The following is a 23,805-nucleotide window of genomic DNA, read 5'->3' as shown; positions in this document are numbered from 1 at the left end:
TGTGCAATATTCCTACAAATTTCTTAGAGACCTGTAGAGATTCGACAAATTTAGCCATCCATAGGAGGTTGGCTAAAATTATAGACAACATCGGAGTATGGTTGGAGTTGAGTTTTCCGAGCTGTTGGCTAAATTTTTTTATTTTTAGAATGCCAACTTAGCTTTTAGCTAATGACTTTCAATGGTTGAAGATGCTCTTATAACCCTACAAATGACCATCTCTGTTCTAAGATATTCTTGGGACAACAGAGGACAAATTCTTAACCACTTCAAAATCTAAATTATGTAATTTTGTATGAAAAATAAGGGGGGAAATAGATTTTTTCGCCATCCAACTTATTGTGTATTTAGAAACTTACCACTGAACTATAACTTTTTTCCTTTTTGTCACTAAACTTAGGTTCAGATTTTTTTTGTCACTAACGTTAGGTTCGTATTTGATTATTAACACTATATTATTCTTTTTAGCATTATTAAAATATAGTAATAGTTTGCAATATTATGGTCATATGATATGTGTTGATATCCTTATATGTAGTACGCCATATGTGCCCTAGGTAGTTTACCTACGAGGGTTTGACACACATTTTAAGGATCCTGAAAGATTTAGTTTCATAAATTATTTTAATTTTTTTTTTCTGAATAAAAATTTAACGCTTAAATTTTTATACACAAAAAGAAAATCTCAAAATTAAGTTATGGAACTATGTTTTATCAGAAGCGGGAATCTTAAAATACGTTCTAAGTAGTGGGAAATAACTACAAATAAATGAGATGGACGGGGGGAGTAAGAATAACATAAATGAGTGATAAAATCAGGAAAAATTATAATTAGATATCTCAAAATTCATTAAATCATCAATCTGAAATCAATGGCCGCAAACAATTTATCATCTACAATCAATTCTCAAGCAAAATTGAGTTAAGTAATACTATATTTTTGTGGAATCTTAAAATAATTTATAAAAATAAATTTTTTAGGAGTCTTAAAACACGTGTCAAACTCTCGTACTCCAAGGTAAACTACCGAGGGACATATAGATTACTACATATAAAGTTATAGATATGTATCATATCACCATAATATTACAAACTATCACTTTGTGTACCTGCATTTAGGCCCGTCTTGCACTTGCAATACTATACTTTCAAATCTTACACATGCAATACTGTAGTTCCATACTTTTTATTTTCTGTGTATCACCGTCAAAGCAGACTAACGCCGTTAGTCAAAAGGGGGGTAACGGCTATATTTTATTCTATATAATGAAATGGAGGCTGCAGACATAAACACCTCTCTGTTCCAGCTGCATAAACCCTAGTTTCTCTTTGACAGCCTCATTCCCATTTCTTTCATCTGAAAAATGGAGGGTTCTGATTCCACCAACCAGAACAACCCAACAACAAACAGGGGAGATATTCCAGATCTGGATATATGTTTTTGTGATAAGCTGATGGTTGGGAGAACTTGTTGGTTTGATGAGAATACGGGAAGGAGGATGCTAGCGTGCCCGGATAGGTGGAATGGTTGTCCTCACATGAAATGGATTGAGCCACCACTGGAAAGCCGTGATGTGGCGGTGGTGCAAGCTAGGGCTGTAATTCGGGCCGAGCTGCTCGCGAGCTACCCGAACCCGAACTCGTTTAAGTCTACCCGACTCCGCTCGACAATGTATACGAGTCGAGCTCGACAGGAAAATTTGCCCGTTTATTTATTCGAGTCGAGCCGAGTATACCCGATATTCGATTAGAACTCGACTCGAACTCGAAAAAACGGCTCGACTCGACTCGAACCCGAACTCGTTTAAAAAAATATATAATTTTTGCAAATATTTGATATATGCAGTAGGATTTAGGCTTTCCTCCCTACCTGCCAAAGTCAATATAATATATTCCAAAATCTATACACAGGCACAATTGACAATCACTTGCAAATTTACTGGCAAAATATTAGAATACTAAACATAATTACAATTCACAGATTCAAGAGATTGAAGTACAATAATATCAAAATAATATTTAAACATTCAGTCATCCAGCCTCCATTAGTGATTACTGATCATTTAACTATGTTAAAATAAAAAGCAATGGCATCTATATCCAGCCAGCCTCCATCAGTGGACACTGGACATTCAAAAATTGATCAGAGGACAAAGAAGTAGCAATCTGCAAATATTCAAATTAGTAAATTACAGTAGTTCCTTAGCTTGCTACTTACGCACTAATAATTCAGCCAATGAACAAACGCTAAACAGGTTCAGACAGAGTCTCAAGCATGGTAAACATATTGGACACATTCACACAACTTATCTTACAGCTTACAGGCTTATAACAATTTAATAATTTATCATAGTACACCACTTAATTACATGATACAGGCCTGGCCTGCTGTTTGCTGGGCTTTAAAATATACGTTTGGGCTTCTATAATATCTTGATCCAGTAATATTATAAACGAGTACCCGACTCGGCTCGCCAAATACCGGCTCGTGTAACTCACGAGTATACTCGACTCGACTCGTATAATAACCGAGTCGAGTCCGATCCGGAAGTTGGGCTCGTTTAACATAAACGAGCGGCTCGGCTCGTATAAAAATACTCGAACCCGAACTCGTATATTGCTTGCCCGGCTCGGCTCGGCCCGAATTACAGCCCTAGTGCAAGCTATACTGAAGTAGATGAACGACTTGAAGCACCGTCACCAAATGGAGAAGTGCAAGATCTATGCAGGGTTTTCCAGGAAAAGAGAGAAGCTTGTGATGATGGCTAAGGAGCATGCCGCAGCAATTGAAGCTGCAGCCACTGAGTCAGACATTGAAGAAGACCCATAAAGCTGCAATTGTGGAGGTGGTGCAATTGAAGACAACTGTAATTGCAGGATGATTTGTGTTTAAGTTTGATGGCTCATTGTTTGTTGTAGGTTAGCTATGCTAGTATGTGTTTGTATTGAAACCCTGATTGAGATTATGGTCATCTATGTTGTTAATCTTTGCTGTTTATTTATGAAGGAGGAGTTATTGTCAATTGATTCTACATCATGATTTATGCATAAGATGCCTTCTGTCTACCTAAAAGAGCACACATGATACTGAGTAAAAGGTTACGACAAGATGGAAATTGAAAATTAACATTTGCCATTTGCCACACATAAGTTGTAAAACAATCCCAAGTACACCAGTCAAGCATTCAAGCAAAAGAAAGGACCATACACACTAGTTTAGTTCACTACTGCAAACAAGCAAAAGATTGTGCATTGGCAATCTCAATTCAGTGATGTCAAATGGCAACTAAAATACACAAGTTCATATTTTCCAGGCTGCATTTTGTTCAAACTTCTTTCTCCTCTCCCTTCTGGCTTGGTCCAACACCCTTTGAGTTGATGTAACACCCTTGTTGGTAGCCTTGTTCTTCCCTTGCTGTGCAAAAATTCCACCTTGACTGCCATTTGGCACTGAACCACCCTCATTGGTAGTCCCCATGGCTGGATTACTATAAGGCCTCTCTGCACCCAGATTAGTAGTAGCTGTAGCTTTATTTTTGGAAGGCCTCTCGTCACATGTAGCTTTGTTTTGTTGTTTAGGCCTTCCCTGTACTTCTTCACCAACAACAGCAAGAGTAGTATTAACAGGCTTAACAGGCTTCTTTGTCCTAGTCTTAACAGGCTTCTCACATCCTTTATCCTTATCAGCAGCCTACAAGACAAATATAATGAGAATCACAGTACATAACTAAATGATATTGAAATTGAAAATTGCAGCCTATTATTACCCTAGCTGGACAAGTCCTAGTGTTATGATTAGATTGAAGACAGTAGCTGCACTTGACAAAGGAGTTTTGTCTCTTCAGTCTAGTTGCATCTTGTTGTGGAACATCACTATTTTTGTTTCTTTCCTTCTTGGGTCTGCCTGTGGGAACCTTTACAGCTGGAGGCAAGGGCTTTGGGTATGGTGTTTCACTCCAAGCTTGTTCCCCATAAATGGGATCAAGTATATGAGTGTAACATGCAAGAAATGCATCCTTGGAGTAACTGGGATGGATGAATGCTTCATATTTCTGCTTGGACCATGCTATGCATGCACATGCATGATAGCAGGGTATCCCTGACAGTTCCCATTTTTTACATGAACATGTTTGTGCATCCAAGTCAACCACCAACTCATATCCCCCCTCTGTGACAGTCACCAGATATTTGGATCCTCCAGACCAAGTCACATGACAACCCTTACTTTGTTCCACTGCCCTATTAAACAAGAAATTTCAATGTTTAAAGCAATTAGATAATGATATATGATTTTCAGTGTTTAAATACAAAATCTAATTTTCAACTTACTTATTAAGTCTCATCATGGCATTAGGGCATATAGGATTGTTAGCATAACTGTTTCTCATTTTGTCCCTTCTTTTTTGAATCCTGCTCATCACATCAATGTGAATTGCCTTCAACATGCTAATAATTGGCAAGTCCATGTGTTTCCTGATGCTGCTATTAAAGACCTCACATTGATTGTTCACAAATTGGTCAGACTTGCAAATCATCCTAAATGCACTCCTACTCCATTGAGTTCTAGGCTTCTCCATCAACCAGTCAAAGCACTTTTTGGACAACTACAATTATCATTTTACATGGATAAAATAAGACTACAAGTGATACTAAAGTAATGCTAAAGTGATACTAAAGTACTGCTAAAGTGATACTAAAATAATACCAAAATAATGCTAAAGTAGAACATTGATAATACCTTCTTCAGCTCTTCCATGTGCTTATTGAACATGTAGTCAGTGGTGGCCCTAGCAGCAAGCCACAAGCACATCCTCATTCCTATTCCCTTGAATTTCTTCCACATATTTTTGTAAAGGTGCATCACACAGAATCTATGTTCAGCATTAGGAACAATAGATTCTAGTGCATTGATAAGCCCCTAAACAATACAGTATACATTGAAAAGTTAAAGGTTATTTAAGTGCAAATTCAGTGTAAAGTTAAAAGTTATTACCTTTTGTCTGTCAGAGATGAAAGTCCAGCTCTCATCATTGTCAATCCCTAGATCTTCAACTACTTGCTTCAAAAACCAGTTCCAGCTCTCACTATTTTCAGCTTCTACCACTGCCCATGCCAATGGGTACATACCATCATTGGCATCTGAGCCAACAGCTGTAAGAAGTTGGCCACCAAATGGCCCTTTCAAGTGGCAGCCATCAAGTCCAACCAATGGCCTGCATCCATTTCTGAACCCCTTTTTTTTATTGGACCAAAGCAAGTGTAAAATCTCTTAAACCTCTTCCTCTCTTCAGCTTCCCCATCCTCTATCATTACCAACACAGTACTGTCAGGCATTGCCTTCAACAACTCTGAAGCATAATCCCACACTCTACTGTACTGCTCAACATGCTTGCCATTTATTTTTTCCAAAGCCTTCTTCTTGGCTCTGCCAACTGCATAGATACTGACATGACAATTCCAATCATTAACCACTTTTTTATGAAATGCAGACAAGGGCCAAGTGGGGTTCATTCTAATTTCATTCTCATAGTAATTGGCAATCCACCTTGAGTTAATCTGTTTTTGTTGGAATGTCTGAGTGCATGTGTGCTTGGCATGATACACCTTGATTTGATATGTATCAAAATTCCGCATCTTTGAGCAGTAAATCTTCCAATCACACTCTTTACAAACAAACTTGACCCTAGAACCATAATTTCTACACTGAATTATTGGCCTTCTTTCCACTATTGCCTGTTTTCTCACTGCATCTCTAAACACTGCAGCTGATGGAAACAACATTCCCACCTTAAATTTTGGATGGTCCATCTCTGCAAGGTTAAAAACAGCATATGACTCATCTTCCTCATCTGTGCTGTTGCAGGCCATCCTCTCCTCATCTGAACCAAAATACTTGCTTGAATCTGTGGAGTACTCAACATCTGAGGGGACTTTGCTCTTCCCCTTTTCCTTATCACCAACAGGCTTCTCCTTTGGAGCATCACCCTTCCCCTTTGCAGCAGAAGCCTTACCACTTTCACCACCCTTATCTTTACCCTTCTCACCACCCTTACCCTTAGACCTACCCTTAGCAGCAGCCTGAATCTCTTTAGCATTTGCCTTTTGTTGCTTTTCTCCCTTTTGAACCACCACTTCATCATCTGTGCTGTCCACATTAGAAGCATCTGAAAAAAAAGAATCCCCACTACTCTCACTGCCAGTCACCAAATAATCAGCATCACTTTCATCACTGTCAAATTCATCACCAAACAAATTATCTGGTTCTTGGTCAATGTCATCTTGTTCAATGTCATCCATTACCTCATCTCTGTCATTGTCAACAAACTCATACTTATGCTGAGAGTGAAAGTACTCTTGACTTATGTTGACCTCAGGTGGGCTAGGTGGCCTTGTATTTAGTGGTGCTTGAGTGACAACATAAATGTGCATCATTTTAGGTATAGCAATTTCCACAAGTTCACACATAAATACCACGTCCTCATCAGAATGTAAGGGGCACAAATCTCTTTCCCAGCTAGTTTTTGGTAGCTTATAGTAGAAAGTGTGCCATCCTAGATGACCACACTCAGTCAACATGCTACTAATCTCCAATATACTCATTTTGTCAACATTGCAGAAATCTACATACCTAACCTCCCCACCAACATATCCCTTCTTATTCTCCTCAAATACCCCACCATAAAAAAGCTTTAGAGTAAACAAATCATCATCTGGAAAAAAACATAGAAGAGCATGTGGGGGACAAGAATAAACATGAAACAACTTTATACAAGGCAACAGTATTCAAACCATTTTCAATTAGGGACCACATATCTCATAAAATCATCTGAACTACATATAAAATTCACAGATACAGCAATTTGGGACCACAACATCTGTAATCACGCATATATAAACAGAACCCTAATTCAAAAAAGAGAGGCGCCATAAATAAATAAGCTGTGACTTACCGAGGTACTCCGGACACTCATTTGCACCAAATAAATCGTTCTCTTCACTGGGGCGTACTCTCCACTCAGTCATCGTCTCAATTGATCTCTTTGACAAATCGAGAAGCAGCAGTACCCTCGCTCGCCTCTTCCTCTCAGCTGTGCTAACGTTCTCTTCACTGGGTTGGAAATGGGAAAGAGGCGCGCTTTTTTTCTTTAATTAGGGATTAGGGATATGGAAGGAGGAAATTACATGACTACCCCCACATTTGACTCACGGCGTTGGTCTGCTTTGACGGTGATACACAGAATATAAAAAGTATGGAACTACAGTATTGCATGTGTAAGATTTGAAAGTATAGTATTGCAAGTGCAAGACGGGCCTAAATGCAGGTACACAAAGTGCAGTTTACTCAAAATAATATAATATTAATAATTAAATCCAAACCTAACGTTAATGGCTAAAAAAAATCTGAACCTCACATTAGTGACAAAAAGAAAAACAATTATAATTCAATGGTAAGTTTCTAAATACACAATAAGTTGAGTGACGAAAAAATCTATTTTCCCAAAATAAGGGTGCTGATATATGCACACTCTAGATTTATTTATGCACACCCTACACTCTATTTTGTACCAAATTACTTTTGTCCTTTATCATTTCAACCAAATATCTTAATAATTCAAAAAGTTATTGCATAAAGTAGATGGAAGGGTGTGCATAATAATTTAGGGTGTGCATAAATCAGCACCCAGAAATATTTTATAATTATTTTATATTCTGTTAAAGCTCTCTCAAATCTTTAAAATTGGAATTAGGGATAATATCAATATATTATCTTTAATTTTCTCCACTAGTAGATACTTAGCGGCTGATTATTAACTGTTTTAAAATGATAAATATTTATTATTAAAATTTCGAGAACATTAATAAAAATTGAATCGAGAATATTTCAGAAGCATTACCTTGTATAATATTATAAAACTATAATTTATTTATTTTTACCAGTATAAAACTATAATTTAGTTGAATATTAAGATAATATAGTCAATGTACCCGATTAATAGACAGTGTTATTAGAGGAAAAACATGTCGCGTAAAGACCAAACCAAAATAAAATACCCTATGACGATTATTACCTTATAATTATCCACGGCCATTGATTTGTTCAATTCAAGGTCCTCGATCAGTTTCTTCAAACCCCATGTAGCAGATAATATTTCTATGACTAATCTGTCACATAAATTATTAAGTTGTTGCATCTGAAAATATATATCTAAATCTAAATCATTTTAAAAAGAATTCATTTTATTTGCACAACCATTTTTTATATCATTTCACAAAGTCGTGTGTAACTGGTTCAATTAGTTGACCTCTCATATTAACTTGAACTCTTGAAGAACAAAATTCATAATTCAATATACTGCCTTGTATTGTATGTTGTAGTCAATGTTCAAACCCCATGCACATACCACAAATCCAGAACCTATGCTTATAAATACCACATTTCTTTACAATTATTCTCCACATCTTACATCTCTTTGAACAATTTTTTCTTGCTAACAATACAATCAAGTTTAAGCATGGCACGTTTAAGCACTAGCCTTCTGGCAATTGTAACGATATCTGTCATCATTTTTTGGCTAGTGAAACCGCATGAAGCTTGCAGACTTTTGGACGAAGATGAAAATTTCGCGAAAAATACAGAGATTATTTTTGATAACTTACATTTACAAGCTCTTCAAAAGGGCTCGGTTCCGCCTCCTGGACCCAATGGCTGCAGCTATGTTAGCGGCAGCAGCAACCCTTGCAAATTGAACGGCCAGAATTTTGCAGGCCAGAGTGCCACGGCTCTTCCCCCTCCATTGCCGCGGGCGTACCCACAGGCCATGACTCAGTTTGGTGTGGCCACCTAGGGGCGCAGTGGCCTAACAAGTAACAATGACATAAGAGGGAAACTCTCTTCTGATTCTTTTTTTTTTTAGAAATTCTTTGATTGTTTTTCGATCATTAGTTCATTTACATGTATCTTATTCTTTCACTGATCAGTGTGCTACATTGTATATCTCCGTTACAGATTAACTTGTATACTTTGAATTATTTTTTTTTTAGAAATTCTTTGATTGTTTTTCGATCATTAGTTCATTTACATGTATCTTATTCTTTCACTGATCAGTGTGCTACATTGTATATCTCCGTTACAGATTAACTTGTATACTTTGAATTATGATGATAGAATTAATGCTTGTCACTAGAGGAAGTTAAACCCAGCATCACTAAATTAGAAAGGATTTGCAAATGCCAAATTCTTCATAATGTACTTAGATTAGATATGAGGAATTGAGACTGATAGACTCATGGTTTCTAGGGGTTCTAGTTCAAATCTGCTTTCTTATTAATGACCATTGACCCATGTTAAAAAAAGGTGGCTCAAAGGGAACTGAAGAAAATTCAACTTAAGCTTTTTCTTACAAGTAACCAGATTCTTAATTCCTCAACAAAACAGAAAACTCTGTGAAACCTCAGGCTGAGATTTCATGACTTACATGACTAAATCTCCATATGAATATACCCTGAAACTGAGTGTTCCCCAGCTTCAGCAACTGCATGTCTGTCCACCATACGTATCTTATTAACTCATTCGATTTGGCCTTCCTGCCTAGCGAAATGAAGCTGAGAGGTCTTCAGTATTAGTTCCAGAATTATATTACTAGTTCTTGTTCTTACCACTATCAAAACATATACTCTGATAAAACTCATTGAAGCCCAGAAACTGAATAGATTATTAGTGTTATTCTACAACAACCGGCACTTAAAAGGGACGTAATCTGGTACACCAGTGTTGGCGGTGGTAAAAACCAGGGATGTAAATGCCCTACAGCGTTTGTGAACAAGCATGTCATGATGTAATTTTTCTGCATTCTTTGTATTTTAAAACTTGTGTTTCCATTTAGTTGTTGCTATACAGGGTATATGGCTATAACATTTATTTCATCCAAATCTATATACACAAAGCTTGATTATTAATGTATACAAAGTTCCAATAAAGCAAAAAATAGATTATTATACAATGCACAAGCATTCAGTTCATATAATATGATAGAGTTCGATAAATTCTATCAAATTACCCAATCCAGGATTGTGAAACAGAGCTTAAGAACTTGTTTTCTCTTTTGGTTGTGTTTCAGCAGGCACTTCTTCTAATTTCTATTATGATCTAATCATGTGCTGCATACTTAACATGAAATGTTACAGTAAGCTAAGGAAATCCTAGGAGCACAATTCAAGTAGAATAGACACAAGGTAATGACAGAATGTGAAGCTGAAAGTTGAAATCGCAATTAATATTCAACTATAACTATATAATTTATGGAACAATAGTTTATTCCTATTTTAGTATGCAAATATGTCAACAACTTCCTATTATTCTACATAATGAGTATGAATAGATTCGTCTTACAAATTGATATTAATCGAGGAATCATTGTGAAAGAGCAGTGGAAAGCTTTTCTTTCAAGTCCTCGGCAGTACCCCCTTGAGCAGCAATGGTAAATGTATGAACAACCTCACCACTGTCACTTGTGGAGACATTGGAGTCTTGCGTTACAACATCAAGTTCCCTTAGTGTCTTTAAGACTCTAGAAACTGGGTGAGCGTCCAATGGACAGCTCACTCGCACAACTGCATTATCTTGTGTTGTGTGGAAATCGATGTCCGGAATAACACACTGTTGTTGCTTATTGTTCACAACACCCTTCTCAGTTTCCAGTATCCTAATTTTCGATTGGAGATCGGTGATATATGAAATTGCATCACCAAGAAGTGAGGCTTTGTCCATCTTTGAGATGTTTGGAACAACTGCTCTTAGAGCATAAAATCTCTGGTTCAGCTTTTCACGTCTCTGTCTCTCGGCCTCCACGTGATTTAATGGTTCGTCCCTACCATTAGCAGGTTTTCTACCTCTCTTTCTCGGTTTCCTGTCATCACCTTGTAGTAATGAGTCATCCATACCCTGTTCAAAAGCAGAAGCTAATGCCTGTGGATTTAATTCCCCAGTAACTACTTGGTTCATGTGCGGAAAAAACTTCACTTCATTATCATTATTCCGGTGCCCGTTCGAAGAGTTTCCATATACTTGATTAGCACTTAATACAGGTGGATCTGCTGAATAATATAAATCTTCTTCAACCTTGGGCGTAAAACTTATACTAATAGGACCAGGCTTGGCAGCACCCAGACTGAGATCTTGCCCGAATATCTTTGGTGACACATTTGCACGCACTGCATGAGATTTCCCAAATAACGTTTTCACCATTTGAATCAAGTTCTGATCTTCTGGAATTACCTTGCTTGAACCAAGCTCCACTACTCCCGACTTCAATGGAACAAACACTACTGTCTCAAATCTAGCCATTTTCGCTAAAAATGACCTGGACTGATAGTGCTCTAAACTACTTTTCACGTCAGAGCCCCAAAGAGACCTACTTGAATTAAAAGACTGAGAAGGACTAGAAGGCTTATCAAATGGAAAAGCGTAATACATGGAGGTTAGATAAAGCATATCCAAATCAGAAACTGAATCCATACTCACAGCCAGATTATGTTCTCCTGGTCCCTTAAAACAAGCATGAAGCTTGTCAAGCACCCGTTTCTTGCTATCTCCTCCTGAGTTTCGATCCTCAGTTTCATCACCTGCAGGTTTTGTACAATGACCATCCCCCCAAATCAAAGCTGATTTACCCGATTTAGTATTACAGACCTGCCAGAAAACTGCATAACTCCAATTAGACCCCTCAAGAATCTTGTGCAGCCCGGTTTGCAGTCCCAAATCCCTAGCAGGAGCAGCAAACTCCAAGAACACATTATTGGTAGCTAACCACACCAAGTACTCAAAGGCTTCCACTCCCACTACACCTTGTACCAAAGCCTTGTCCTCTTCTTTCACCCAAAACTTATCCCCCATCATATAACACCTTAAAATCCCTTGTCTCCAAACAACCAATTGGGGGCAACTCTTTCCAAACAAATCTTGGGAAAAAAAATACCCAAATTTCCCTATCACTTAGTAGAAATTCGCAGAAATTTTAAAACCACTCTAAAAATCTTGACTTCACATGTAAAGGGCCATACTAACACCCAAATCAAATTCAAGAAATATTACAAAAACGTAAAAAGATTCAATCTTGACCACTAGGGGTTGACCATTATCTAGAAACTACAAGATACCATCTTTAACTCAGCACTAACACAAAGATTGAATTTTGAGCACAAGGGGTTGGCTTAATCTAAAAATCACAAGATACCATCTTCAAATTTGCAAAGATAGATAGAGAGTATTACAAATGCAAACAAGAAAGAGTTAAGAAAACAAGGAAGAATAAACAAAGAAGAGAAGTAGCAAGAGTTACCTGATGGATCTGAGAGTTTAATACTAGAAAGTAAATGAAAGAGGGTAGATAAGTCATGTTTCATGTGACTTCAAAAACAGCTTGGCCATGCTTTTTGAGATCCGTGCTTACTGTTCTGTCGTGTTAAACTTCTTAAACATTTTACTTATTTTTCGTCCGGAGTCTGTAACAGTGCAGTGTTGATAAGTTTGGTTTCAGTGTCATGAAAATAGTTCTAATTTCTGGTGATAAGACTTTTATGAATATATCAAGTATCTAAAAAATATATATTTGATCCTGTTTTGCTTTTCCAAAAAAAAATTATCTAAAAAAATATTTAGCTGTGAATTTAAATTTACTTTATACCGATTATTATTTTTAGTTTGAATCAGAAAAATATACTTACTTTAGCTAAACTGTAGAAACCGGTTAACAAAATATTGGTAATTTTAATACGGTTCATGAACAATGAGCAGTCAAGTATTTTTATATGAAATACGAACCTCGACTAATTCTAAGAAGCATTTTTGATATACTCATAAATTATTTTTTAGAAAATGTTATAAGATAAATATCATTTTTGATATACTCATAAATATTTTTTAACACTTAATATCGTAACAACTCCTGTGAATCTAGTTTGACAAAGATAAGTATTAAAAATAATTGTGCTCAAATTAGTAGTGCTGCTCCTAATGAGCTCGACCTTGTGAGTTGTGACCGAATTTTGGCGAATTAAAATTGTCTGCCTAAAAATATACTCCCTTCTCACAAGTCACAAGAGAACATAAATAAGTAACTACTATTCCCCAACTTTTCCCCCGTGTCATGTGAAACAAGCACCTCAATCCAATAAAATCAGTCGCCAATCGGTATTATTCGCAACATATATTCATTTATTCATCTTGTTACACTTTAAAGCAAAGTAGTGCAAGCCATGTAGTACAATAATAGTATACGAAGGATTTAACCGAGTCGCGGAACAAGTGTGACGATGCCGAACTTGTTAACCCAAACTCGAACCCTATTGCACCGAAATTCTTGAGTCACCACCATTCCTTCTTCAATTATTTGAACCCTAAGAGTCGGATTGTTGGCCGATATTATCGCCGCCGCTGCCTCTCCCTTCGCCCCTAGTAGCTCCGGCCATGAACTCTTTCCAACACCTGTAAACGTATATACCAAAATTATCGTAAATCAAGCTTAATCACACATCAAGATTGTGTCACATGTAACCGGTGACAGGAATTAATGCATCATGTTAATACAGTTGTAAAAGTCGACATGCTCTTCTGAATATTTATATATTAATAATCTACCCATTTAATCGAGTACTCGGACGGTGAAAATTTGTATTCAAAAGCTCATCTGTTTCTGAATTGAAGTGATTTATATAACTTCGAAATGTTTGTATATACTAATGAATAATTGTGTACATAAAACTTGTATATAATGACGTGACAATTGAGGTGAATGGTTTTAGTTGGGGTGGTTCATATGAATACAGGAGCCCATTCCAATTAAAACCTGTTACATGTTATTATGTACCCAATTCTGTATGCAATTATATACACAAAATATTTTTCATACTGGTGCGGTGTTGCTTACCTGCACAGACTCCGCTCATTGTTGCAAGTGCGATGAGGAATGTATGAAGGTGGTATAATTTTTGGTAGATCAATGTTTGATGTAAAAAGACGATACTGGCTCCGAATATTTATATACAAATTTTACTAACATTACTAAATTTTGATTACGAAAATTTTGGTTGGAGGTAAGGGGTGGCCAGGTGGGAGTTAAGGGGAAGACAGTTGTGACCATTCGAACAAGGTCAACACCTGTAGAGGTCATGATATTCAATTTTTGAAACCGGTTTTTTGTGCATACTTATTCTTTAGGAAATACGTCGCAAGATTTCTCGACTGCAGTCACTCATAATTAAATAAATCTGGACTCAATTATTAAGATTAGGAGATTATAAGATTCGAATTCATAAATTGAATTTATCTGGACTCAATTATCAAGGACAAGAAAGTCTTTATTATTTTATTTTACTTTTCTTATTGCAAAAGGGGGAAAACAGAGATAAGACAAGTAAGTATGTGGCAAAACGTTGTGCCAAATATAAAATAATCTGTTGAGAGAGAACCAAGGCCATATGTAGGTAATACAAATCTGGAGCTGGAAGTAAAATCAACACTGAACTATTGTTTTTGATAGCCAACAACAAATGCAGATTGAGAACAAACCCATGGACCAATCAAAAGACTTGAATCAATACTTTCTGTAACTGCAAATCAACTGCAATACTATTTTTCATAACTGAAAGGTGCATCGTATTCTCATATTCTCTCCGTCGCTCTCATTTTTATATATTTCTATATATTGATGGTTTTGATCGACACGCATTTAGGACTTCCGTAAAATATTGTTCTATAACTAAGCCCTTTGCTGTATCCTCACCGGAAAACCACCATGCATCTTAGCCGTCAAGTAAGCTGTATACACCGGCTCTGTCCCTTCTTCAATCACCGGAATCACCCTGAATGCTGGCAGAACTCTGGCAACCACCCTCTTCATCTGCAAGAAAGCCATTTCCTTACCAAGACACACCCTCGGCCCTGCTTGAAAAACAGGGTAACTATACTGATCTCTGCCTATAAAGCACCACTTCCCTGTCACACCATCCCTCTCAAGCCACCTCTCTGGCCTAAATTCACGCCAATCTGATCCCCACAGCTTCTCGGACCTCCCCATTGCATAAGGATGGTAAATCACTCGATCATTCTTGTACACACGCGTTCCATCTGGCATCACATCATCTTCCATCACTTGTTTTCCGTCTGTTGGAACAGGCGGATAAAGTCTCATACTCTCACAAAGTGCCGCATGAGTGTACATCATGTCTTTCACTTCATTATAAGCAGAAGACTCCGAGTTCTTCTCAAAATTCTTGTCATTAATCTCAGCTAAAATCTTGCTCTCTGCGTCCGGATGATTTGCAATGAGATAAAAGAACCATGTCAGTGCTGCTGAAGTCGTGTCACGGCCAGCAAGTATGAAACTTATGACAATATCTATAACAAACACCTCGTCTGAGTGACCGGAGCTCAAGAATCTTGATAAAAGATCATCAGTTTGTAACTCTGATTTTTCGTCTAGTTCTTTCTTTTTCTCCCTCAAGACTTTTCTAGCAAACTCGCGAACCTCTTCAACAGAATTTTTCAGTTCTTTCTCAAACCCCGTGTTGAAAAACTTTAGAATCTTCCAAACTAACGGTGAAATTTGCCTAAACCTTTTGGTAATAAGCATTGTAGTGTTCTCAAATGCAACAGCGAATTTCGCCTCAGGCAGAGAAGGCAATAGATACTCAGGATCATAGCCAAAAGCGATGTTACAAATGTTGTCAAAAGCAAATCTGAAAAGTATGTCCTGAAAATCAAGAACAATTTCTTCCACAGCCGCGTTTTTCATGAGGGGCAGAAGGCGGTTTGAAAGCTCCGTATCAACCACCGTCTCCACAAAATTCCTTAAAGATTTAGTCTTGAATTCATGGCTAGCAACTTGCCTCTGAAACTTCCACCAATCTCCATCGACGTTAAAAATGCCACGTCCTAGAAAATCATAGGCCAGCGCTGTCACAGAAGTGCCCTTCTGATAGACATGAAAATTGGTTTTAAGTATGTGCTCCACGTTAGCTGGATTCGCAGTAATGACCATGCGTTGGCCTAGAGCGCGGTGGAGAATAAACGTCGAAGAGGGCTGAGAATTCACTATAGTTGCAGACCAATCGCTGAAATGATGAATGTGTTTGATAAGTGATAAGTATGATCCAATGAGCGGAAATGATCTGGGGAGCTTGCTTTGTTTCGAAGGGAACAGGCCTCTGCGAATGGAGTTGAAGTTTGTGATTGCATATAAGGTGAGAAATGTTGCGAGGCAATATAACAGTGAAGTGGAGAGATTTAGATCAGCTAACATGGTGATGAAATATTTGTGATATTTAGAAGATGAGTGGTTATGTTTGGCTCTGCAGCCGATATTTATAGAGCAGTGAAGTTGCAGGTGCTATCAGATGATGTATTGATAATGTAAGCAAGTGAGGTGTGTTTTAATCTTACTATTCAATGAAGAATCTTTTAGTGTGAAAGAAGCAGATTCGAAGAAGCTCAGAACATCTCATTATGAAAGAAGCAGGCACGAAAAAGGTTCGAAGACCAGACCTGCACCAGCGATACGGCACACAAGTCATATTATACTTCTTACGAGTCAAATGCCAGATAAAAAACAGAACACGTTTAAATATACATATTGTAGCAGGTCCCTCACATCCTTGATCTATATCCCCGTGATTGGTTCACCTTATTTTTAAAAATAAGTAAATGTAATTTTTTTAAGAATAATTAATTAAAGATGATTCTATAATATTCTATATCTACTATTGTTCCCTTTGCTAAAATATTGATTTGTTAGAATATTTTTTTTCATTTGTTTGAGGTGATATAAATATTATTGATTTTACGCTTTTTTCCAATATTATGAAACATTTTTTTTTTCTTGAGATTTTAAATATCCAAGGATCGGCCCTACATAAATGTTAATAATTTCTTCATTTGAACTGCAATATTATATGATAAGATGAACATTTTTATCAAACGGCCATTTTTTTTTGTTTTATGATACTCCTTAAGACAGATTAAGAAAACGTATGATTAAAGAGAATTGAAACTCATATGTGAAGTCTCATTCTCTGAATCATTCTTTAACCATATTTAAGATTTTATAGTATCATTTTCATTTATTCTTATTCTCGTACCTCTCATTTTCATTCTAATCATAATCTAAATGGTCCCGATATTTCTTCGATGGAGTGAAATTGTATTTCTACGCTGACAGAGCTACCATAGTGCACATCCTTTCAATGTTCAGAACATCAAATAAAATTTAGGAAAACCATTTAAGTCATTCGACAAACAAGAAGCTCCTTGCAATCGTTTGAAGAACGAAGATGCTGTAAATCGTTTAAGAATGCATAGCATCACCATTCTAGAAACAGACACTGTAAAATAAGTTCCGCACATCATGGTTTGTGAAATTAACAACAGTAGAGTGAGAGGGACAGCACATTTATAAGGATTATGCTAGTTTTATAAAATTACAACACATTTATTAGGATTATGATACATTAAACATTAAACATTCCAATAATGATAACAACTACAGAGAAAACAAAGGTAATACATTGTTCGGATCAAGTTTAGTATTAGAAAATCCTCTTCTGAATCCTCACCGGAAAACCCCCTTGCATTTTTGCTGTCAGGAAAGATATATAAACCGGTTCCTTCCCTTTCTCAATCACCGGAATCACCCTGAATGCCGGCAGAACTCCAGCAACCACCCTCTTCATTTGCAAGAAAGCCATTTCTTTACCAAGACACACCCTTGGCCCTGCTTGAAAAACAGGATAAGTATACTGATCTCGGCCAATAAAGCACCACTTTCCAGTCACGCTATCCTTCTCAAGCCACCTCTCAGGCCTAAATTCTTGCCAATCTGACCCCCATAGCTTCTCTGACCGCCCCATTGCGTAAGGATGGTAAGATACTCTGTCATACTTGTAAATACGTGTTCCATCCGGCAACACATCATCCTCCATTGCTTGTTTTCCATCTGTGGGAACAGGCGGGTAGAGTCTCATGCTCTCACAAAGTGCAGCATGAGTGTATATCATGTCTTTCACTTCATTATAAGCAGAAGACTCTGAGTTCTTCTCAAAATTCTTGTCATTAATCTCAGCTAAAATCTTACTCTCCGCCTCCGGATGATTTGCAATGAGATAAAAGAACCATGTCAGTGCTGCTGAAGTTGTGTCACGCCCCGCAAGTATAAAGCTTATAACTATATCAGTAACAAACACCTCGTCTGAGTGACCGGAGCTCAAGAATCTTGATAAAAGATCCACAGATTGTAGCTCTGATTTTTCTTCCAGTTCTTGCCTTTTCTCCATCATGACTTTTCGGGCAAATTCACGAACTTCTTCAGTAGATTTTCTTAGCTGTTTTTCAGGTCCGATGTCGAAAGCCTTTTGCACTTTCCAGACTAATGTCATAATATATCTGAATCTTTTGCTAATAAGAGTAGTAGCATTCTCAAAAGCAACTGCAAATTTTGCTTCTGGCAGAGACGGTAACAAATACTCTGGATCATAACCAAAAGCAATGTTACATATGTTGTCAAAAGCAAATCTCTCAAGTATGTCCTGGAAATCAAGAACCTCTTCTGTTCTCGCGGCCTTGTTCAAGATGGGAACAAGCCTGTCAGAGAGCTCTGTATCTACCACCGTTTCCACAAACTTCCTAAGAGATTTGGTATTAAATTCATAGCTAGAGATCTGCCTTTGGAACTTCCAAGACTCCCCATCGACATTAAAGATGCCATGGCCTAGAAAATCATGCATAACTCTTGATCCAAAAATACCCTTTTGGTAGACATGAAACTTGGTTTTCAGCATATGCTGGACATTAGCTGGATTAGCAGTAAAGATCTGTCGTTGGCCAACGCCGCGATGGAGGATGAAAGTCGAAGAGGGCTGAGAATTGACTATATTTGCAGACCAATCGACGAAGCGATGGATGTTTCTTATTATCGAGAAGTATGAACCAACAATCGGATATGATCTGGGAAGCTTACTTGCTTTTGAGGGAAACAGCCCTTTCAAGATTGAGCTGAAGTTTTTAACTAGATAAAACAGTAGAAAAGTGGCGATGCAATACAAGAGTGAAGTCGAAAACTCAAGATGAGCTAACATGGTGAATCGGTGGTTCTGGTATTTCTTGTTTGTGTAAATTTGGTTCAGAAGATGAGGCCTGAAGATTGGGTGATTTATAAAGTCGACATTTATAGTGATATCCTCAACATAGATATGTGGCAATCATTAATCCGTGTGATAGTGAAATTGTATTGTACTTGACTAGAAACAGATTGGATCGTTCACACTTCACATGGACATAAAAAAATCGTAAGCAATGACTACATAAAAATACCAAACTGTTTTGTACAGTCTAACTGTTATGATGGTCTAAACAGAGGAGCCCTTGTCTAAAATTCACTGTCTTTTGCCTTGAAACAAACAGATTCAGCTTTCGCAATTATATTTATATATATCGTTTTGATTGACGCTTGTTTCTTAATAATGGTGGACCCCCTGCATATACAACAACCACACCAATTAAAATGCTCCGGACAAAAAAGACTCTCAAATACTGCAAGTAGTGAAGTAGTGCACTGAAGACCAAGAAAGGGACAGCATAACTTATCTGCAAATCGTCGGTGAAACTGACAAATGACAGAGCTGGACTTTTTCGAAGACGACAAGGATGATGATTTATTAATATTGATGATATTCAACTCACACACGAAAGGATGGGAATATATGTACAGATATGACGTTCTAGAAGAGAAAATTAGAAAATACCAAGCTAAGCGCTGATGATATAAACACTTATCTCAGGGCCTCAGGCTACTCGCTTTAACAAATAATTTTAGGAAGTGAGGTTTTTTCTTGATAATTCCACCCTTGCAGCGCGTCACCCTTGATAACAAATAATTTTAGGAATCCCTGTCCAACGCTAAAAAAGCGCTGGACATATTAAAATTTTAATATGATCCTGGCCGCTGGATATGCATCCAACGGCTCAGGATCTGTATGTTGGGTAAGCGCTCCACAACAACTGATTGCTGTGGACCGCTACCCGGTACATTGGTACTTGATTCAGAGCTGGCAATAATATCACGACTGGATATTATTTATGGTTTACTCTACAAATAATGACTGTTACTACAAAGAAAACTGAAGTAATAAACTAATCAAATCAATTTTAGGTATTAGAAACTCTTGGTTGTATTCTCACTGGAAAGCCCCCTTGCATTTTAGCGGTCAGGTAAGATATAAAAACTGGTTCCTTCCCTTTCTCAATCACTGGAATCACCCTAAATGCTGGAAGAATTCCAGCAACCACCCTCTTCATCTGCAAGAAAGCCATTTCTTTACCAAGACACACCCTTGGCCCTGCTTGAAAAACAGGATAAGTGTACTGATCCCTGCTAATAACGCACCACTTTTCGGTCACAGTGTCCCTCTCAAGCCACCTCTCTGGCCTAAATTCAGGCCAATCTGATCCCCACAGCTTCTCGGACCGCCCCATTGCATAAGGATGGTAAAGTACTCTATCACCCTTGTACACATGTGTTCCATCCGGCAACACATCATCTTTCATTGCTTGTTTGTTGTCTGTGGGAACAGGCGGGTAGAGTCTCATACTCTCACAAAGTGCTGCATGAGTGTATATCATATCTTTCACTTCATTATAAGCAGAAGACTCCGAGTTCTTTTCAAACTTCTTGTCATTAATCTCAGCCAAAATCTCATTCTCCACATGCGGATATTTTGCAATGAGATAAAAGAACCATGTCAATACAGCTGAAGTTGTGTCACGTCCAGCGAGTATAAAACTTATGACTATATCTGTAACAAACACCTCGTCTGAGTGACCGGAGCTCAAGAATCTTGATAAAAGATCCACAGATTGTAGCTTTGATTTTTCTTGCAGTACTTCCCTCTTCTCCATCATGACTTTTCTAGCAAAATCACGAACTTCCTCAATAGATTTTCTTAGCACTTTTTCAGCACCGGTGTCAAAAAACTTTTGTACTTTCCAAACTAATGGTATAATGTACTGGAATCTTTTGCTGATAAGTGTAGTAGCATTCTCAAATGCAACTGCAAATTTTACGTCTGGAAGAGACGGTAATAAGTACTCTGGATCATAGCCAAAAGCGATGTTACAAATATTGTCAAAAGCGAATCTCTGAAGTATGTCCTGAAAATCAAGACTCTCTTCTTCTTTTGCAGCCTTGAACAATATTGGAATAAGTCTGTCGCAGAGCTCTGTATCTACCACCGTTCCCACAAACTTCCTAAGAGATTTAGTATTGAATTCATGGCTAGAAAGTTGTCTTTGAAATCTCCAAGTATCACCATCCACGTTAAAGATGCCGTGGCCTAGAAAATCATGCATAACTCTTGATCCAAAAGTGCCCTTTTGGTAGACATGAAAATTGGTTTTTAGTATATGTTTAACATTAGCTGGATTTGAAGTAATGACTTGCCGGTGGCCAAGAGCACGATGGAGGACAAAAGTTGAAGAGGGTTGAGAATTAACTATATTAGCAGTCCAAACGCTAAACTGAGGGATGTTTTTGATAATGGAGAAGTACGAGCCAATGATTGGAAATGATCTTGGTAGTTTACTTGCTTCTGAAGGAAACAGACATTTAAAAATCGAGGTGAAGTTGTTTATTAGATAGAAGAGTAGAACAGTAATGAGGCAATACAAGAGTGAATATGAAAGATCAGGATAAGCCAACATGGTGATTCAGTGTTTTCGAAAAAATTTATGTGGAATGAGTTTACTGAAGAGTGTGGAGAAGGTTTGTTCCGCAGAATCTGTTTATAAAGAAGGCTCATAAGGATATTTTAATATTTTTTGTAGTGTAAAATTTGAGCAGTGGCATGTTAATTCTGGGTCCATTACATATATGTAAAATGTAATCAGTTAGCAAGTCAAGTTCTGTGTACTAATTTAACCAGGCAAGAGCTTTAGCCCCACAGAAGCATATGCAAAACGTGTGAAAAATTATGATTATAATACAAATGAACTTAGCAAAACTAATGCTGATCTTAATACACTGAAATTTTACGGCTAATGTAACGTGGGGGTAAACAAAGTCAAAAATGAAAGCAACTGATCATACAAGAATCAAGATGAATTGCAGGAAAGAAATGTGGGAAAAAAAAATATAAACAACTTAAACTGAAACTATTAATATGGTATAAAGCATGCGGAGCACAATGACAATCTATCTGCAAGGGCCAAAGGGGCAGGTATCTGAGATTAAGTGGGAAGAAAAGGTTAACAGCATTAATACTAAACTATGGTACTAAGCATGCTTACTTGACAGTGGGGAACAACATTATGCAAAACCAAATTATACCCAGATTGCTGAAAGGAGAATATTACCTTTTATACCTGCGAACTGGTGCATCAAGAACATCCGTACCTTAAAAGGAATCATTGTGATGCTGTTTTGTTTGGTAATGTAACTAGAGACACTTAAACACATTTACAACATGGTCTCCGTTTTGCTTGAGATACTTTTTAAACCAGGTGACATTATGCACGGAAACAATTACCAGGACCGTGTGATTCTACTGCAATAAATCTGAACTTTTACGTACTAGTTAAGGATGTACCCTCCGAGTTCCAGTTTTCTCAATTCCTGGAGATAATTAACTATCTTTAAGAAACTTTAATCCCTCTTTTCCACCTCCGTCAGTGTTCAATGCATGTACAGGGCAATCATGGTCTTTCTCAAGTGCTTCTAGCTGGTCATTAGGTCTAAACTTTCATTTTCAAGTGTATGTGAATGCCGGCTTTGATGATTTTTGTTGATCACAAATTCAGAATGCCTGGCTTGACTAATATATTGCTTATTCGTTACCATAGGTGGCTTTCCATCATTTCTGGAAGAGCTTCTTTTCCATGTGGTTGCAGCTTCTTACCTTGAAATGCTGTTTTTTCCTTTCTGATCAGCAAATTTGGCTCTTGGACTCGCATAGTCCCCCTCTATGCTTAGACTCCACTTGTAATATTTTCAGAGCACAAACCATTAAGCATTCCATTCAATGAGCAATACTACAAACTTGGGAAGTTTTATATTTAAATCCTTCAAACTTTGGGTAGAGTATTTCTTTTCATCTTCTACTTCTAGGTCTAAGAAACAATACCTAGCAAAGGGAAATCTCTCAACCCTTCAAAAATCTGAGAAACTTGAAACGCGAGGAATATCAGCATCAGTATTGATGCACCAGTGTGTGCTACATCATTATTCAAACAAAGTTTTCTTGTTATCCTCTGTCAGGTTGAGGTTTTATGGTGGAGGCTTCCTCACGGTGGAATCATTCAAGTTAGTCCGGTTAACTTCTGATTGTGTTTTCAGTTCTTGCTTCTCAACTCCTTATCAACAATGAGATCTTTACCCTTCTTTCTAAGCATCCATGTCCTGCTCTGTCTGATCTTCCATTGCTCTTATATACTTGCGAGCAGTCCATCTGCAGTGCTTCCATAGACTCGCATTATTGTGAGATCATTGACCATCGTTATTGCTTAATTAGAAGATACTGCAGATGCATGTCTCTTCAGGCTATCAACAAAAATTTAACCTTCATCTTAGTCTTCTCATAACAGCAGCTTCAAAACCAAAATCATGTTTATCTATTAATGAAGTAGAATTCTGAATCACCAGAGTACCTTCTAAGTTGTAAGCTTCACTTATTGGTCACTGAAACTTTACAAAATTATCAACAGAAGGACTTTCTAGTTTCTATAATGCAGTAACACTACTTCAACAGATTCAATTTATCAGTCTC

General features: G+C 37.4%; 4 protein-coding genes across 4 annotated transcripts; all 4 read right to left on the bottom strand.

Moving 5' to 3' along the window:
* Positions 1–10,247: 10,247 nt before the first annotated feature.
* LOC108219673 (transcription factor MTB3) lies at positions 10,248–12,535 on the bottom strand. Its single transcript, XM_017393168.2, has one exon. The coding sequence runs from the start codon at positions 11,894–11,896 to the stop codon at positions 10,412–10,414; it is 1,485 nt and encodes a 494-aa protein (XP_017248657.1). The 5' UTR covers positions 11,897–12,535; the 3' UTR covers positions 10,248–10,411.
* A 1,881-nt stretch (positions 12,536–14,416) lies between these two features.
* LOC108220377 (cytochrome P450 94A1-like) lies at positions 14,417–16,396 on the bottom strand. Its single transcript, XM_017394126.2, has one exon. It carries the CDS (start codon positions 16,296–16,298, stop codon positions 14,757–14,759), a length of 1,542 nt encoding a protein of 513 aa, XP_017249615.1. The 5' UTR covers positions 16,299–16,396; the 3' UTR covers positions 14,417–14,756.
* Positions 16,397–17,462: 1,066 nt separating this feature from the next.
* Positions 17,463–19,242, bottom strand: LOC108219800 (cytochrome P450 94A2). Its single transcript, XM_017393321.2, has one exon. The coding sequence runs from the start codon at positions 19,123–19,125 to the stop codon at positions 17,581–17,583; it is 1,545 nt and encodes a 514-aa protein (XP_017248810.1). The 5' UTR covers positions 19,126–19,242; the 3' UTR covers positions 17,463–17,580.
* A 661-nt stretch (positions 19,243–19,903) lies between these two features.
* On the bottom strand, positions 19,904–21,816 carry LOC108222333 (cytochrome P450 94A2). Its single transcript, XM_017396252.2, has one exon. The coding sequence runs from the start codon at positions 21,743–21,745 to the stop codon at positions 20,195–20,197; it is 1,551 nt and encodes a 516-aa protein (XP_017251741.1). The 5' UTR covers positions 21,746–21,816; the 3' UTR covers positions 19,904–20,194.
* Between the last annotated feature and the right edge of the window lie 1,989 nt (positions 21,817–23,805).

This window comes from Daucus carota, chromosome 5, assembly GCF_001625215.2.
Source record: "Daucus carota subsp. sativus chromosome 5, DH1 v3.0, whole genome shotgun sequence".
Lineage (NCBI taxonomy): Eukaryota > Viridiplantae > Streptophyta > Magnoliopsida > Apiales > Apiaceae > Daucus > Daucus carota.
Note: the sequence above shows the minus strand (reverse complement) of the source record. Positions and strands in the feature narration are given on the sequence as shown.